Source organism: Ammodytes marinus, assembly GCF_949987685.1.
Source record: "Ammodytes marinus genome assembly, chromosome: 16".
NCBI lineage: Eukaryota > Metazoa > Chordata > Actinopteri > Uranoscopiformes > Ammodytidae > Ammodytes > Ammodytes marinus.
In genome coordinates this window covers 14,989,871-15,005,346 of record NC_137220.1, presented here as the reverse complement: position 1 = coordinate 15,005,346, position 15,476 = coordinate 14,989,871, and the positions used below count along the sequence as shown (strand labels likewise).

General features: G+C 38.1%; 1 protein-coding gene and 1 long non-coding RNA gene across 2 annotated transcripts; both read right to left on the bottom strand.

Annotated features, from left to right (window-relative positions):
- Positions 1–1,671: 1,671 nt before the first annotated feature.
- Positions 1,672–15,062, bottom strand: LOC307263408 (uncharacterized protein). The gene is made up of 14 exons (XM_080044557.1): positions 14,963–15,062; positions 9,354–9,474; positions 9,066–9,219; positions 8,317–8,688; positions 8,056–8,234; positions 7,681–7,828; positions 7,227–7,325; positions 6,098–6,276; positions 5,063–5,090; positions 4,114–4,277; positions 3,888–3,992; positions 3,657–3,797; positions 3,171–3,221; positions 1,672–2,425 (listed from the first exon to the last, which is right to left on the bottom strand). Exons 1-14 carry the CDS (start codon positions 15,034–15,036, stop codon positions 2,207–2,209), a joined length of 2,034 nt encoding a protein of 677 aa, XP_079900683.1. The 5' UTR covers positions 15,037–15,062; the 3' UTR covers positions 1,672–2,206.
- LOC307262705 lies at positions 11,438–13,577 on the bottom strand. The gene is made up of 3 exons (XR_013845258.1): positions 13,258–13,577; positions 12,328–12,404; positions 11,438–12,238 (listed from the first exon to the last, which is right to left on the bottom strand). It is a non-coding gene; the product is annotated as an uncharacterized lncRNA (long non-coding RNA).
- Positions 15,063–15,476: the final 414 nt, after the last annotated feature.

Here is a 15,476-nt window from a genome sequence, read left to right as displayed (position 1 = left end):
ATTTTTATATGGTGCATGCTGTGCAGCATCCCCAAAATCATTTAACTCAATAATGGTCTACTGTTAGTTAGGCTATACCACAACACTAAGTTTGAAAAATATAGCTTTAAATGTAATTTTGGAAATATTTGTAATTCTTTTGATGGGGAAAATGTTCAAACTTCACCATTATAAAGAAACACAAAATTATTTAAATTATAAGTCTCGTGCAGATTATAATTCATCACTCAGTTCCGAAAATATTGCTTTTATCTAATTTTAGGGATTTTTAAAAATCATTTGATGTTAAAGTGGGCTATTCAATTACTTCACCTTTATAGTACTGTGTGTATTGACAATCACACCCATCAATGGCCCCCTTGCTGGTTATACTAAAACACTTAATTTGGATAATATTGCTTTTATTTAGGGATCTGTTATAATTTTTTTTTTTTTTTTTGTAATCAATAATTTCACCGTTATGCAGTGTAGTGTTACCAAATTCAGTTTCACAACTAGAAATCTTTTCACCCATTGATGGGTTAAGTGATTTTGGTGCTCAATGGTAATATAAATACAGTATGTTTAAATTCCCCCAATATAAACCTTATTTTACCTAACTGAATGTTGTAGCCTAGTATAATTCTAGTGGTAGAAATTAATTTAGTGTTATAACACTTTATAATGGTGAAGTTATTTAATATTTTTGCCATGAAAATAATTAAAAATATTCCCCAAATTATATAACAGCAATATTTGCCAAATGCTCAAAACAAATCTTTAAATGAAGAGCAATATTTTCCAAACTAAAGGTTGTAGTATAACTAAACGTACGACCATTGATGAGGGAATGGATTTTTAGGACCCTGCACATTTTTCTCTTCGGTGTTGCCATTTGTAGACGGTCCCCGCGCACTCGTCTCACGACATGACCGACCCGCTCCTAATAATATGAGAAATCTTACAGGACGTCTCGTTTCTGTAAAAATGTAATGTAGCCCATTGCCTGCCTTACGACGATAGCAATAATGCATAGTTTGTGTTTGAATAACGTTTTGCTTATGAGTTATGATCCCGGAAGTTCGAATCTGTCAATATCTTTCTAACTTTGCTGGACTCATTTACGCTAGCTACATGTCAGAGGTAGACACCTAGCTGTTGGTCACAACCTGCCTTCACCGTTTGTAATTTCACAGTGGTTGAATATGCACACACTTAAGTTATATATATGAAAAATTTGCAATAACACAACATATTTAATAATGCGCACTTATTCCTGTTATTCGCATTTTCAGTGCTTAGGGCGGCTCAAGAATAGCTAGCCTGCTAGTTACAGGTTTTGATTCGCAACTTCCTCTTTCGCTGCATAAATGAACCAACCCAATCAGCCTGAGTCAAGTCAGGCACAAAAATAAAAGCATAGTATCCGTTAAATCTGTCACAACCATAGCCCTTTTTTTGGGGGGGGGACTACAATTTAAGACAACATGTGATTTCCAAATTGCAAGTAAATTATAAAGGAGCAATGACTTAAATAAAAGAAAATTCCCTAAATTAAAAAAAGTAATTAATATATTCTAAGCCATGTGATAGCGTATTTGTGCTACACAAATACAGAAATATAGCTGGCTTACGGAGTGACGTTTCATTAATAGAAAATAGGCATTGCGTTTTTTCTCACATAGATAGTTTAATGCTGCATGTTGTGTAGCTACAGAGATCCCTTCAGTAAAGTCAGCATTTTTTATTAACAATATTGGTGTTTTAGTCCATGTAAATGTGTGGTTTTACTTTAATTCTTAAAGAAACCATTGCTCGGCATTTCTTGTTGAGACATGTTTCAAACACTGCTAGTTACAAATAAAATACATATCAAAATGGTTTAAAGCAACAAAAAACAAAAACACTTTTTAGTGCGTCAGTATCATCAACGATTTAAGATTGTTGATTTGTAATGTGCACACAACTATACAAGCAGTCATTGGAAATTCAATTATTGAGTCAGGCTACCTTCAACAACAAAACATTCAAATAATAGAAAACTGGATAAATAAAAATGTATATACGGTTGTAGATGTTGTCATAAATACTTCAGAAATGTAAGTTACTTTAAAAGTCCTCATTATTCCAGTGAGGGATATTTAAATTTTTGAACAGTATGTTGATATACACTTATACAGACACAGTATATGTTTTAGTGGGTAAAAGACTTAACATCCATATGGCTTCAAGTGGATCCTTTCTCCTTGGTTAGATCATAGTCGATATCTGTTATCATTTTCTTTAAGGTGTGCTCTCTTTGTGCTTGCATGTTATAGGCCCAGGCTCGGTCCACACCTTGTCCCTCAATTCTGCAGGGTGTCCAGCCACGGAATGGAAAACGACCAGCTACCACGTACGCATCATCAGGAAGCTCAGCCTCCAACTTCTGCTGCAATAATGAAAGCTAGTGATAGAAGAGCACAATACATAATTACTGCAATGCTTAAGGAGAAATATACCCATGATAATGCGTTCCAAATGCATCCACACCCTAACCATGTGCTGACAGATTCTTCCTATATTTGTTTAGTTTGTACCAATATTATAATTAAAGTCATGGTTCCTAATAGAGAGTGCACTATGCAGTTTCAGGGGAGGGATATTTGTTTATATTTGCAGAGCCGGCAGTTAGTTTAAAAAACATACTTACTCTACATGTAATTTTAAGTATTGAATGATTCTATCATCATAGATAAAAACTAAATTATTTTGAGGCACCTGGAACCAAACGTAAGCGGCCAGAATATGTTTGTAAACAAAACTTTGCGCCCTGCTGCCGTAAACTACAACGCTGCAACAGTAACATTAAGATAGCTTTCTAACTGTAAACAGTGTTCCAGGGATCCAATGTTCCTCTGAGGGAAAGTTTAAGAGAATATGAGAATATATCTTAGAACATTTTCATTTCTCCGACACACGTAAAGTTACATAGTGCACCTTTAAGATTAATGTTGTTTTTTTGTAACATGACTCAAATGTTATATCAACCGGCGGTGCATCAATGCAACACGGCATGAGGGCTTCCTGTTTCAAGACAACAGGAATAGGCTTTTCTTTAATACTGCAACATTATTGTTTGGCTGTACAATACATTGAAATTGAATTTAACTCACAATTTCTAGGCCTTTGTTTTTTTTCCTATTACTCACCACGCTAGGAGCCAAATACACTGTGACATTCCTGCATTCAGACAAGTCGACCTGTGATGAGATACAAGGCAAGTGGTAATTAAGCCAATAACTTAAAAATTAAGCATAAAATTACATGAATACAATAATCACATGTGAAAACCAAAGCTCTTTTTAGTAATCAGAAGGCTTTCTTTAGCTCTGTGGTTACTGAAGGATTTACTTTCTTACCATGTACATCATGTACACCAGTAGTGAATGACCTCCGTCATTATCATCCCGCTGCTGACACACACCACAGTAGAGCAACCTAGACCTTGAGGGAAAATACGTGTGTATTATTGATAAAATGTTCTCACATGTTGCTATCTTTTTTCTCTGGGAGTGGGGACACTCTCCATTTTCCGTTTCATTTAATGGTGGTCGGTGTAATATAGGTGAGGCAACTTTTTGCAAGTGTAGACAGGAGTGTTAATAATGCCGTAATGCAAATGACAAATGTCAAACCTTCCAGAGATCGTCCAGTCGGTATGACACTTTTTCATGATGGCCTGCTCTCCATGCATGGAAGCGGGCAATGCGAACAAGCCAGGGGTTGAGCTCATAGCCAACAGCAGGAGTGAAACCCTGCCGATGGGCTTCCAAGACCTTAAGAGTTAAAAATGGTCACGGTAAAAAAAACAAAAAAGTGCTCACCAGTGCAAGAAAAAGGAGTCCGAATACCTTTCTTATACTTACAATGCGGCCATCGCCGGATCCCAAATCTGCAAGGCCTCCCCTTCGACCTCTCAGCAACGTCATCACATTAGCTACACTAGCTCTGCTGGCAGGGATGTACGGGACCTTGAAGAAAGAAGAGCTGCACATTAAAAAGAACAATGTTTCCCAGTTATTCTTACACCCACAAGAAGAGTCCTATTCACAGTTTTTCAAAGCATTATGAAGATATAGTTGTAGAGCGTACCTGAAGTAAAAGGGGGACTTTTCGGAAGCCTGGATGGAGGATTCCAACCCACATAGCGTATACAGCCAGCCCAGTGCCAGCAGCTATCTGAGCAACACCCCACCCTCCGAGGTGCCTGGACTGGATATCAGCAAGGGCCTCATCTGGTCCGTCATCATCCATTCCTGCATGAAATATGTAGTGGAGGGTCTGAGTTAATCTTATGACACAGCATATAATAAAACTTACAGGCCTTTAAATAGGCTAAGTACTACTGATTCCTGTGATCTCGCTACTCACAGATCATAAACATTTGGCTGCCCTGTTCAGTGACTGCCGGCTTGACTTTAATTCATAATTACAGTATGTCCCTCTTTTCCTTCAATTAAACATCTGACCAACACATGCATAGTGTGTTACAAACTGTTATTTTGCTTAATGTATTATACTATCATACTCAAATAACAAATATTTGTCCATGGATGGGTGTTTGTTTATTGACAAACCTACATAAACAAACGTGTAGTCTGGATAAAGTGTGTTTCAGAGGACCTTGTTTGACCTATTATCATTCAGTTCTATTTCATTACCTTATGATAGCTAACATCACAAACAATATGTCTATCACTTACATATTAAATGTAGCCTCCATAGGCATACATCTGACTTACTAGGCATTCCTCTGACAGGTTGTTTTATTTTGTATACATGCGTATCTAACCGACTCCTTCATTAGCAACACATATTTCTGGACTTAACATAATGCGGCCGTTAACATAGGAAAACCTCAACAATTACGCGTTATTAAAGGGGCCATATGTAACATTTAAGGGACAATTTACATTTTATATTGCATATGAGCGAATGGGTAGCAATTTCACCTAAAATGAGACCTTCCCCGACTTCCTCCGTAACCGATAAAATCTAGTACATTTATTTTTAGTAAATTCACAAGAAATATCTCACTGACCTGCAGAGGTTGTTGGTTGTTTACCTTGTTAGAGCAGTCCGTCGGCGAAATATTCCGGATCTAGGAGTTCGTACTGAACAAAGGTTCCGGTGATGTGACGCAGACGTTTTTTAAACATGAATTGAGCATGTGTTTTCAAGTCCAGCTCAGTTAGCCTACTGAAAAGCACATGTGGAGGTACTGTGTGTAGACATTGGAGCCTGAACATTCTGGACGAGGTTTCAAATGTCTATTTTCTTCCTGACACTTTTATAGGCACTAGTTGACATGTTTTCTGGTCCATGTGTTTGCTGTTTTATTCCCCCCCTCCCCCATTTTATATAAAATGTCTAATTCAGTTACAAATACAAAAGTAAATTAGTACTCTGTTTTTAATCTCCGGGTTAAAACAAAATTGGCATTCCATTAAAGCACAATACTTTTATTTGAAATACAACAAAGTGACATGAACAAATAATTTAACATCACTCTCCACTGATACCTTACTTTTTTTGTATAAATCTTATCTGAATTTTTCTGTATGTAAAAAGTAACACATTAAAAAAGTCATTTGTAAACAACAACAACAAAATACAAGGACATATGTGGCCTCTGAACAATTGGAAGAATGGACTTGATGGTTGCGTTCCGAATCTCATACTCTTTCTTTTTTCTATTCTACATACTACATCCGACGATAAAAATAATCTAGTTAGGATGCAGTAGGCATACTATTGGGACATACTTTACTCTCTTATTTCATCAAAACATTGCGCCTTGATCTTGCCTCTTGCTTTTATATCCGTCACATCCCCGTTTGTTTTCATATGGAGGCTTCGTCGATTTGACGTCACTTCACGTGCGCACTGGATTGTGGGTCATAATTGCCCAAATAGGATGCACTTTTCAACACTAACAATCTTGGCCGCATGAAGTAGGACATCCGGGTACTTCTAACCATCCTAAATCTGGCCACAAGAATCGGGACATCCTAAATCTTCTTTCTACATACTATATAGTAGAAAGTGTGCGATTCGGAACGCAACCTCCGTGTCAGTCGCTGTCTGCATCGTCACTGATGATCCCCTTCAGGTTGGCCCAGTCCGTTGCTCTTCTGCGCCCCTTGCTTGTATCGTTTTCCTGCTCACTATCAGAGCCGGAGTTCAGAGTGCTATGATATGTGGAGGACGGAGGCTTGTGGTGTTCCTGCCAGACCCCTCTGCGTCTAGGTCGACCTGAGAGAGGTTTCCAAAATGTTGGGTACAATGAATCAATATTTTGCTTGTGCAATACAATTATAATACACGCGAGTAAATTACTTTGAAATTCAAACATGGTGGGAAAAAAAACATTGATATAATCGCTATGCCAAATGAATTCCCACTTTGCTTTTCTAGGATTCACATTGAGTGATGCGTAACATTAATTTTCCTTCCTGCACAAATGGAAATTAAAGCCGGGGTATATGATTTGGGAGAAAATAACAGTTGGGATAAAGATTTGAATCCAAATACCTCAACCGCTCCACTTGTGTTCTCTCTGGTCCCTCCCTGACACGATCTACCTGCTGTAGCTCCTCTCTCCGAACGACAGAATGCGCGTTCATTTTTTTCCCAACTAGTGTCTTTCCCGGTCTTTCCTCGTATCCTTGCTGTCTTAGCGGTGTAAGGAGTTGTTAAACGGGAAATAGGACATTTAGGGGCCATCGATTGTAGACATTGCCGTTTGTTGGCTGCCATAGTGCCAAACTGTCAGACTGCTAGGGTCGTGAATGTTCACGCAACTGACGCAACAACGTCGGTGCCAAAGTGAATGGACAGTCCCAACAGCCAATAAGAATGGAGAATCCGAGCCTCGCTCTGATTGGTCAAAGTGTACATGAGCGGTGGCAATTTTTGAGGGCAGCACACAGAGCAGGGGAGCGCAAAGTGATGAGTAGATATTTTCAGACCACTTCACCTACATATAGCTGAATGGCTAATATGACATTTTTGCCAAATATTACAGTGAAAAAGTTACCCACCCCAGCTTTACAAAAAATTAAAAATTGTATAAATGAGAGACATGCACAGTAAACAAAGCATATAAATTACATTAAAATGTTAGGGGTTGGTACAGGTTTTTGAATCATGTGAATCCAAACAACAGCTGGCCAGGGCGAAAAATAGTCAAGACAAATGGTTACCTTTTGCAGAAAGAATGTTGCTGACATCAAGCTCAGCTATCTCTTCAGCTTCCTCTCGCTCCATTCGCGCTTTTTTGCATTTCTTAATACTTGGTTGACCTGTGTGTGTAAAAAATGACATATTATTCCTTTAACCCACAGTTCCTGCAGTTAATCAAGTGGCGTCAGTTGTGAAGAAAATTAAAATAGTTAAATTTACTTTTTACACTATGACAATTTGACAGAACAGGTTAAGGGACATCAGAAGAAATCAAACAAGGATCTGCTTTCTGGAGGCCACAATATCCCCTTTACACTTTTACCACTTATGATAATAATAACAACAACAGACAATATGTTTTCAAGATACCTTATTATGAGCAAATGGGAAGCCTGCATTTGGGAACCTCATAAATGTGCAATAATGCCCAGAATGTGTGTTCTTTAAAAGGTGAATGTTTTCCCACTGTCTCACCATCTACACCAAGATCTTCAAGCTCCTTCTTCAGAGCAGCCACCTTGGCGCCAATAGAGCGACATCCATCCAGGAGCTTCTTGTAATTCCGCCTCACACCACAGAGAGCAATGTAGCGTTTCAGCCTCACAACTGCTTTGTTGTCAGCCTGCAAGATAAAAATGGAGGATTATTCTACATCCTCACTCTAGTCTATACAGTAATAATTACCCAATATGCACTAGTGCTCCAGGGATTCATATTCAAAACTTAAATAATCTACTAATTATCTTGCTCTGAGGGATAATGGTGTCTGCTCACATTTAAATGAAATTCATACAACTACATTTCAAGCCACAATACCACGTATATACATATATATATAAATAAATGTACCTCTGGAGTACTTGTGCTCTCCTTTTTCTTTGTGCCCTCCTTTTTTTTCACATGTTTCTTCTTTTTTTTGTCATCTTTTGTATTTTCCTTCCCACTATATTTCGTATCCTCCAAAGAGGGGAGTGATGAGGAATCCGAGTCCGAGTTATTGTTTTTCTTTTCCGCCAAGACTTTTTCATCTGTGAAACACAACAGCCAAAAAGTTAAATGATGAATACATATCTATACATGGGATGAGTAGGTATAAGTTTGCAATGTCACCTTTTTCACCGTCGTCTGAGGATTCGTCAGATTTGTGGCTCTTTTCTGACTTGCCGCCCGTGTCAGTTTCTTTCTCCTCATCGGTCTTAGCCATTTTCTGTTCTTCACTAGTTTTGCTGGCATTGGTTGTACTCTTAGCTTTCTTTTTTACCCTTTTCTTTGGACTGTCACCAGGGTTACTCTCACTCTCTTCTTTTTCTGACTCATGCATTTTCTCTTCTGTGGAGTCGTCGCTGTCTATCTGCTGTTTACGCTTTCCACTTGTCTTTTGCGGTGTTGTTTTAATCTCTTTCTCTTCAGATCCAGATTTGATTGGCTCTTGTTTGTCACTCCCCTCACTTCCTGTTTTGCAGCTCTCTTCATCCTCCGATTCTGCCATCAACCACACAAGAAAACATTTCAACATGTAATATGTTGCCACAGGGCAGGGTAACTCACTGAAGAAAACTAACACACCTCACTCGGGATAAGACAGACAAAGTAAGGATAACAAAGGCACTGAGGGATTGAGGTTCTCGGAAATGGCAACAGCCTTCAATCAGTGGTATGCCAACTATAAAAGTTTTGTTTTCAGTGCAACATATGACCTGGCATCATCATTAAGGGTGGAGCAAGCGATTGCCATTGTCAAATCAGTCAATATGTGCTCACTATTGGCTACCCGTAAGTAGTGGATCGTGAGGAGATATTCAAATTTGACAACAAGCGGAGTTCACCTTTAAATGTAAACACTAAAAAAAACAGTATACCCGATGTAGAGCTTGACAGACGACCACAGGATTTCTTCGCCCTGGATTCATCTCCGTCTTCTCTCCCACTAAGCACCTTTTCATTTTCCTTTTCCCTCTTCCTTTTGTTTTGGGGCTTCTTGGTCTCCAAATCACTTCCACTTTTTTCATTGTCCTACCAAAGACAAAATTAAATAAAAATAAAATTATGAGGATGACAATTACCACAGCAGTGGAAATGACCTCCCTACAACAATCTACACCACTCGAAAAAACAAATACAAACTGTATAGGAAGAAATCAACACACCTGCATTTTCATCAGTTCCTCTTTAACCACCCGTTTCATGAAATGTTTGGCCTTTGGACTTAATGAGTCACGTCGCACATGTGCCAGATATCGCCTTTTTAGAATCCCGAAGGTCAGTGTGCTGCAATGAGACATTACAAAGATTAAATCAAAAGGTTTAAATCAGGGTGCATTAAGAAGGAGGTATTGTATTCAAAAAGTGACACTTAACTTGATCCTGCTTGTTATTAAATATAGACTGAGAAATATATCTGAAAATGATGAAAATTAACTTACAGAAATTGTATTGAATGAACAGAAAAATACCATGAAGAATGAAATGCAAGAATTCTGAAGTGACAGAGGGATTTTTCGTTTTGTTTAAATATTAAAATTGCAGCTGCCAGCTGGGACACCATGAGATACCAAATTTCAACTCACAGGATTTGTATGAAGGTATTATTGTAGCATAAGTCTTTAGCACATGTAACTGCAGATTTCGAATGCGTAAACTGAAGTCACAAATGTGTAACAGTAGATTTGAAGTCGTAAATATTTGTTTTGCATGTGTACTCCAAAGTCACAAATGTGTAACAGTAAATTTGAAGTCGTAAATATTTTTTCTACCATTGTGGACACAAAATAGGGGCTACGAGTTCACAAATCGTTGTTACGGGTGCACAAATCCTATCCTGTGCATCGCAACTTCAAAGAGTCATGCGCTTGACACTTTTGCTACAATCATTGCAGCACAGTTGGTGCAAAACACATTTGCACACCCGTGTTTCATAATGTGAGAACATGCCCAAAATGTGTGCATTCGTAAACCCAAATGTGAACTAACGCATCAGAAGTTGCACATCTGTGAAAAATGTCCTCACAAATAAAATGATATCGAGCACAGCATTTTAATTAGCGAGCACAAATCGATGATACAACTGCTCAAATCTGTTCCTACAAGTCTCAGCTGAGGGTTTTCTCTGCTCGAATCTGCTCCTGCAAGTCTCAGCAGTGGGTTTTTTGCAGGTAGATTTGCACCACGTCCAGCTGCTATATTTGGTGCAAAAGTATATATTTCGTACCCGTAGAACAGAGTTGTATCCGTAGAAGGTGGGCGGGACAACATTGTATATCATCCAATGAAAGCGCCGGTTGGGACCTGTGACGTCAGCATTTAAACACACTGAGGGAAAGCCTGTTTCCGTCGTCTCCCTCATGTCCATGGCTGGTCCATGGTCGTCTCTTTTCACCAGAAAATGTAGGAAATGTAATAATAAGGGAATTGAATAAGAGGGAACTACAGCGGAGCCTTATGCCAGTAGTGAAAGTCATAAACAAGTTTACTTTAGCAGATATAAGGGCCAGCGTCGACGTCAGTTAACGTCTGCTGTGTGATTGGCACTGGTGTAACTGTTTAAACCTGCTGTTTTTCTCTTTAAAACCTTTACATTTTAATAAAAGTAGTCTTATTAAATAGAGAATGAATTTCCATTATATATTTTTTAACCTTTATTTATACAGGTATATCCCATTGAGTCCGAAGACTCTTTTGCAAGGGAGACCTGTTCCCATTTACACGTTACCATTCACACACATTCATACACCGATAGCAGGCTAACTATCGACAATAGTTTATTGTCCCGCAGCCGCTGTCAAGGCTCCTGGCTGTTAAAACTATCTATGGTTAAAACACACCACACGCAGGGGGTGAGGAGGACGTTGCAGGCATTGAGGACCAAAGTAAATAAAGTAGGCCTACATATCTTGCTGCAGAGTATTCAGCATGTATCTAAATCCAGAAATACGCTTATAAATCATACACTTAGTCTTCTAAATGTAGTAAGCTTAATTAATTTAAACGTGTGAATAGTGAAGTGAATAAGTAACCTACTCTACAAGGCAATAGAAAAGTATAGAGGACACATTAAAACTGAATTGGAATAATTGTTCCTCTATCTCACATTTTCCATGTGAAATTATCACTACTTGTATCACAAACTGATAATTAGATGATCAGGTTTAACTGTGTGCTTATCCCCAGACAGTTCTGCTATACACCTTACCTCATGTGACGTGTCCAGAAGAACAGGGTACAAAGCTTCATATAACCTCATTTCAGTGATTACTTTAATTAATCACAATCACAAAGTGTCACACCATAACATTTTATGCAGTTTAGAACATGTTAATTCAGATCACGTGCTGCATTAATAAGTAGGTCTGCATGCTGCTAAAGCAAGACTAATAAATGCCCTATATCAATTATATTTATGATTTGCAGTTATCACATCAAAGCACAATCAGTACAAATGTATAGTAAAAGCTTACCCCACAAACAAATCACAAGATTTGGACTTTTTAAAATATTTGTGGATTTACTAAACATATACATACGGTCAAAATGAAAAATACAAATCAACCAGTTTAAAACTATAATGCACTCACAATTGCATACCTCCAAGTAAAGTTTTGTATGGCGTTATTTTATTAAGAGAAAATGAACAAAATACCCAAAATGCTCTGGCATGTGCCGGAACAAGACTTTATAAAACAAAACATAAAACTAGTAACTTAGTCCTTGGTCTGTAGCCCAACTGTTTACCATATTTAATCAAAATCTCCCCTACCTTTTTAATATGTCAAACAAATAAACATGACTGAGTATGTCACCTCATTTACTGCAATCAATATGATTATGAATTGAGTATGATCTGACTTTGTCTAGATTTATAATAATCACAATCTAAAAATTGAAAACAAATTGTGTGTAGAGTGTAGAGTCGGACTGATGTGCTGTGACTGCCAGGTGAGTTCCACGCTGCTCCATCTTCGGAGATCTTCTCAAGGCAGCAGGAGCAGTGAAGTCTTCAGTTATCTGGAGTGTCCTTCCCTCAGCAATGCATACACTGGGGACGGAAACAATTGTTAGATCCCATTAGTGATGTTATAGTAAACACATGACGGATAATAGTTAGGACTGACTGTAGCTGCTCACTGTACAATGGCTTCTCCCTGACAGGATGGAAATCCCAGACACTTGTGCAGGCCTTGTGCAGGACAGCCTAGATGAGTCTGTGGAAAAGCAGATTGTGCCATTCAGATGTTAAGATAATGTTAAGATTTATAAAATAAATAAAATACATGTAGGTTCGAGTTGATGAAGAACACAAAGCTAAAAACTAATCAATATAGTTTATTATAACAGCCCTGCAATTCATTCTCTTCGTGGGGGGTATCTTGTCATTAGTGACTTTTAAAATTAGTTGTAAATGTTTTTTTTCAGGCTGGAAAAACAGATATAAAATATGATTTAAACACGATGGAGCTGCACAATTAAAAAAAAAATCCTTTGCATAATGGGACGCTTGTCTACCTGTTTTTATTCAGAAACAGCAACATGATGTTGAGACGGGCTGAGCAGAATAGTATACTGCTCACATGTGTTTATTTGGATCTTCATAGCCAGAGAAAACGCTCTATATGAGGTCGACACATGCTAACATTACATCCTGATGTAAAACTAGTAGGCTATGTATGAAGGTGCCGATGTCCCAGAAAAGCAGACATACAGACACGCTGATTATTATTATAGCAACAAGACTCCAGTATTCAGCTGACTCATATTTCCCTGGCTAGCGCCGGGATTATTTTTAACTGATTAACGGAAGGATTCATTGGTCAGCCTTCTTATTTTACGTTAACAGTTAATTATTAACATCCTTAGAAGTGACCAAATGCCTTAAAAAACGGTACATCCTTTAAAAGAATATGCTAACAAACATTAGCTGTTATACCCATTATGACTTGTTAGCTAGTGGTTAGCTATGCTGCCTGCAATACATTATAACCACACGTTGCTTCTCATCATTGAACGTAATATACCGACCAACTTTGAAGTTTAAAAACATAAGAAAACCAGACTTACAGTTCATAGTTTCCGTGGGATGGCTCCGTGTCCTGTAGGCTCTAGCTAAACCCTAGGTCTGTGTCCGACCGTGTGTTCGTGACCGTCAGTCCAGACACTGCTGTGGCTCCGGACAGAGATTGTGAAGCAGCTCAACTGTTTATTAAACCACCGCAGGTCCTGGTGTTTAATGGGTATCCCCTCCTCAACTTCACCGTGTCACATAATAAGCCTCCTGTCCTGTCTAAAATGATCGGGAAACCACCTCAAAGCTAGCTAACGCGGCTTATTTACTGTTACAGACACCTTGGACTACTTTTCCTCAAAGGCTGGAGTACATATAATATAATTCTCCATTACTTAAAAAATGCTATGTAAAAACATAGAAAATACAGAAAAATTGTTAAATTCACTACTATCTACTACTTCGCATTAGTTTGATAGTTGTTGCTCATTTAGTCATTTCCTACAATTTCTGGTGAAAAGGGACTTTTCCTTCGTTTGTTCACATGCTGACGTCACGGGATGATGCGACAATGTTGTCCCGCCCACCTTCTACGGATACAAATCTGTTCTACGCATACGAAACACTTTTGCACCACATTTACCACCTGGGCGTGGTGCAAATCTACCTGCAAAAAAACCCACAGCCGAGACTTGCAGGAGCAGATTCGAGCAGAGAAAACCCTCAGCTGAGACTTGTAGGAACAGATTTGAGCAGTTGTATCATCGATTTGTGCTCGCTCATTAAAATGCTGTGCTCGATATCATTTTATTTGAGAGGACATTTTTCACAGATGTGCAACTTCTGATGCGTTAGTTCACATTTGGGTTTACGAATGCACACATTTTGGGCATGTTCTCACATTATGAAACACGGGTGTGCAAATGTGTTTTGCACCAACTGTGCTGCAATGATCGTAGCAAAAGTGTCAAGCGCATGACTCTTTGAAGTTGCGATGCACAGGATAGGATTTGTGCACCCGTAACAACGATTTGTGAACTCGTAGCCCCTATTTTGTGTCCACAATGGTAGAAAAAATATTTACGACTTCAAATTTACTGTTACACATTTGTGACTTTGGAGTACACATGCAAAACAAATATTTACGACTTCAAATCTACTGTTACACATTTGTGACTTCAGTTTACGCATTCAAAATCTGCAGTTACACGTGCTAAAGACTTATGCTACATATATACCTTCATAGATTTGACCCACAATTGATTATCCATAGCCCAGAAACTTCAAATCAAAAGGGAGAAACGGGAGAAACTCGGTTTTGTACAGGTCGACTTGGGAGTTTGTGGGCACAACTTCTAACAAACATAGGTTATTAAGACAATTCTTATCATGTAGATGTCCTAATTTCATAGGCGAAGACATGTTGTATTATTTGGTGATTTTTCTTCATCACTGAAGCTAACGATAGTAGGTCTACTTATTATAGGAGCCTACTTTTCTCTACAACGAAAAACAAACAAACGTGATTACAAAAATCAGACTCGATCATATACACTTTCAGCACAAAACTTACTGACAAAAAGGGTTTCACGCTAAGACTCCTTGGCAGCTGCTTGTAATCACCAATACAATTGCATCAAAGTAGCTCGGTGACGTATGGTAAATTAGCAACCAAAGTTGTAAAATTACGCATAGATCTGTATTTTGACTCGGTAAAACAGCACAGTGTGCTAAAAAACCTCTTGAGTATTTAAACCTTACCTGAGGTCTGGATCATCGCAGAGTTGAGAAGACACAAACCTGCGGATACTTGCTGTTTCTTTATCTGACACCATGATGTTTTCAATTGTGTTGATTTGTTTTTGGCGGTGGCGGGGTGGGGGGCGGGACGTAGCAGGAAATGTTGTTAGGCCCTTTCAAAATCAAAATAAATACAACCTTTGATAATACCATGGATAATACTTGACTGCTAAATGTTTTCACATTTGAGCTAGTATCAACTCCTTTTAAACTTCAAGTCAAAAAGAGGTCATTCTATATTCTTAAACCCCTAAACTTTTATTGTAATGGGACAATGTTTTATTCACAATGGCCTTTACTTATTTTAATATGCTGCAGTATTTACCCATCTTTATTTTTTATACAGTCTATGGTATTTTAATTACTTAATTTAAGTCAATTTAAAAATATTCAATATGTAATACTCTTCATTTCATCTTATATATATTTTCATAAGATTTGTGCCTTAATTTTGCACTGTTTTGCCCTTTGCTAT

Excerpts from the sequence above, each read along its gene's own strand:
- LOC307263408 (XM_080044557.1), bottom strand. The coding sequence starts at position 15,036 with ATGGTGTCAGATAAAGAAACAGCAAGTATCCGCAGGTTTGTGTCTTCT. Across the intron at positions 9,475-14,962 it reads TGCGATGATCCAGACCTCAG|CACACTGACCTTCGGGATTC; the intron begins GTAAGGTTTAAA and ends GTCTCATTGCAG. Across the intron at positions 5,091-6,097 it reads GTGACGATGCAGACAGCGAC|CAAGGTAAACAACCAACAAC; the intron begins TGACACGGAGGT and ends GGACTGCTCTAA.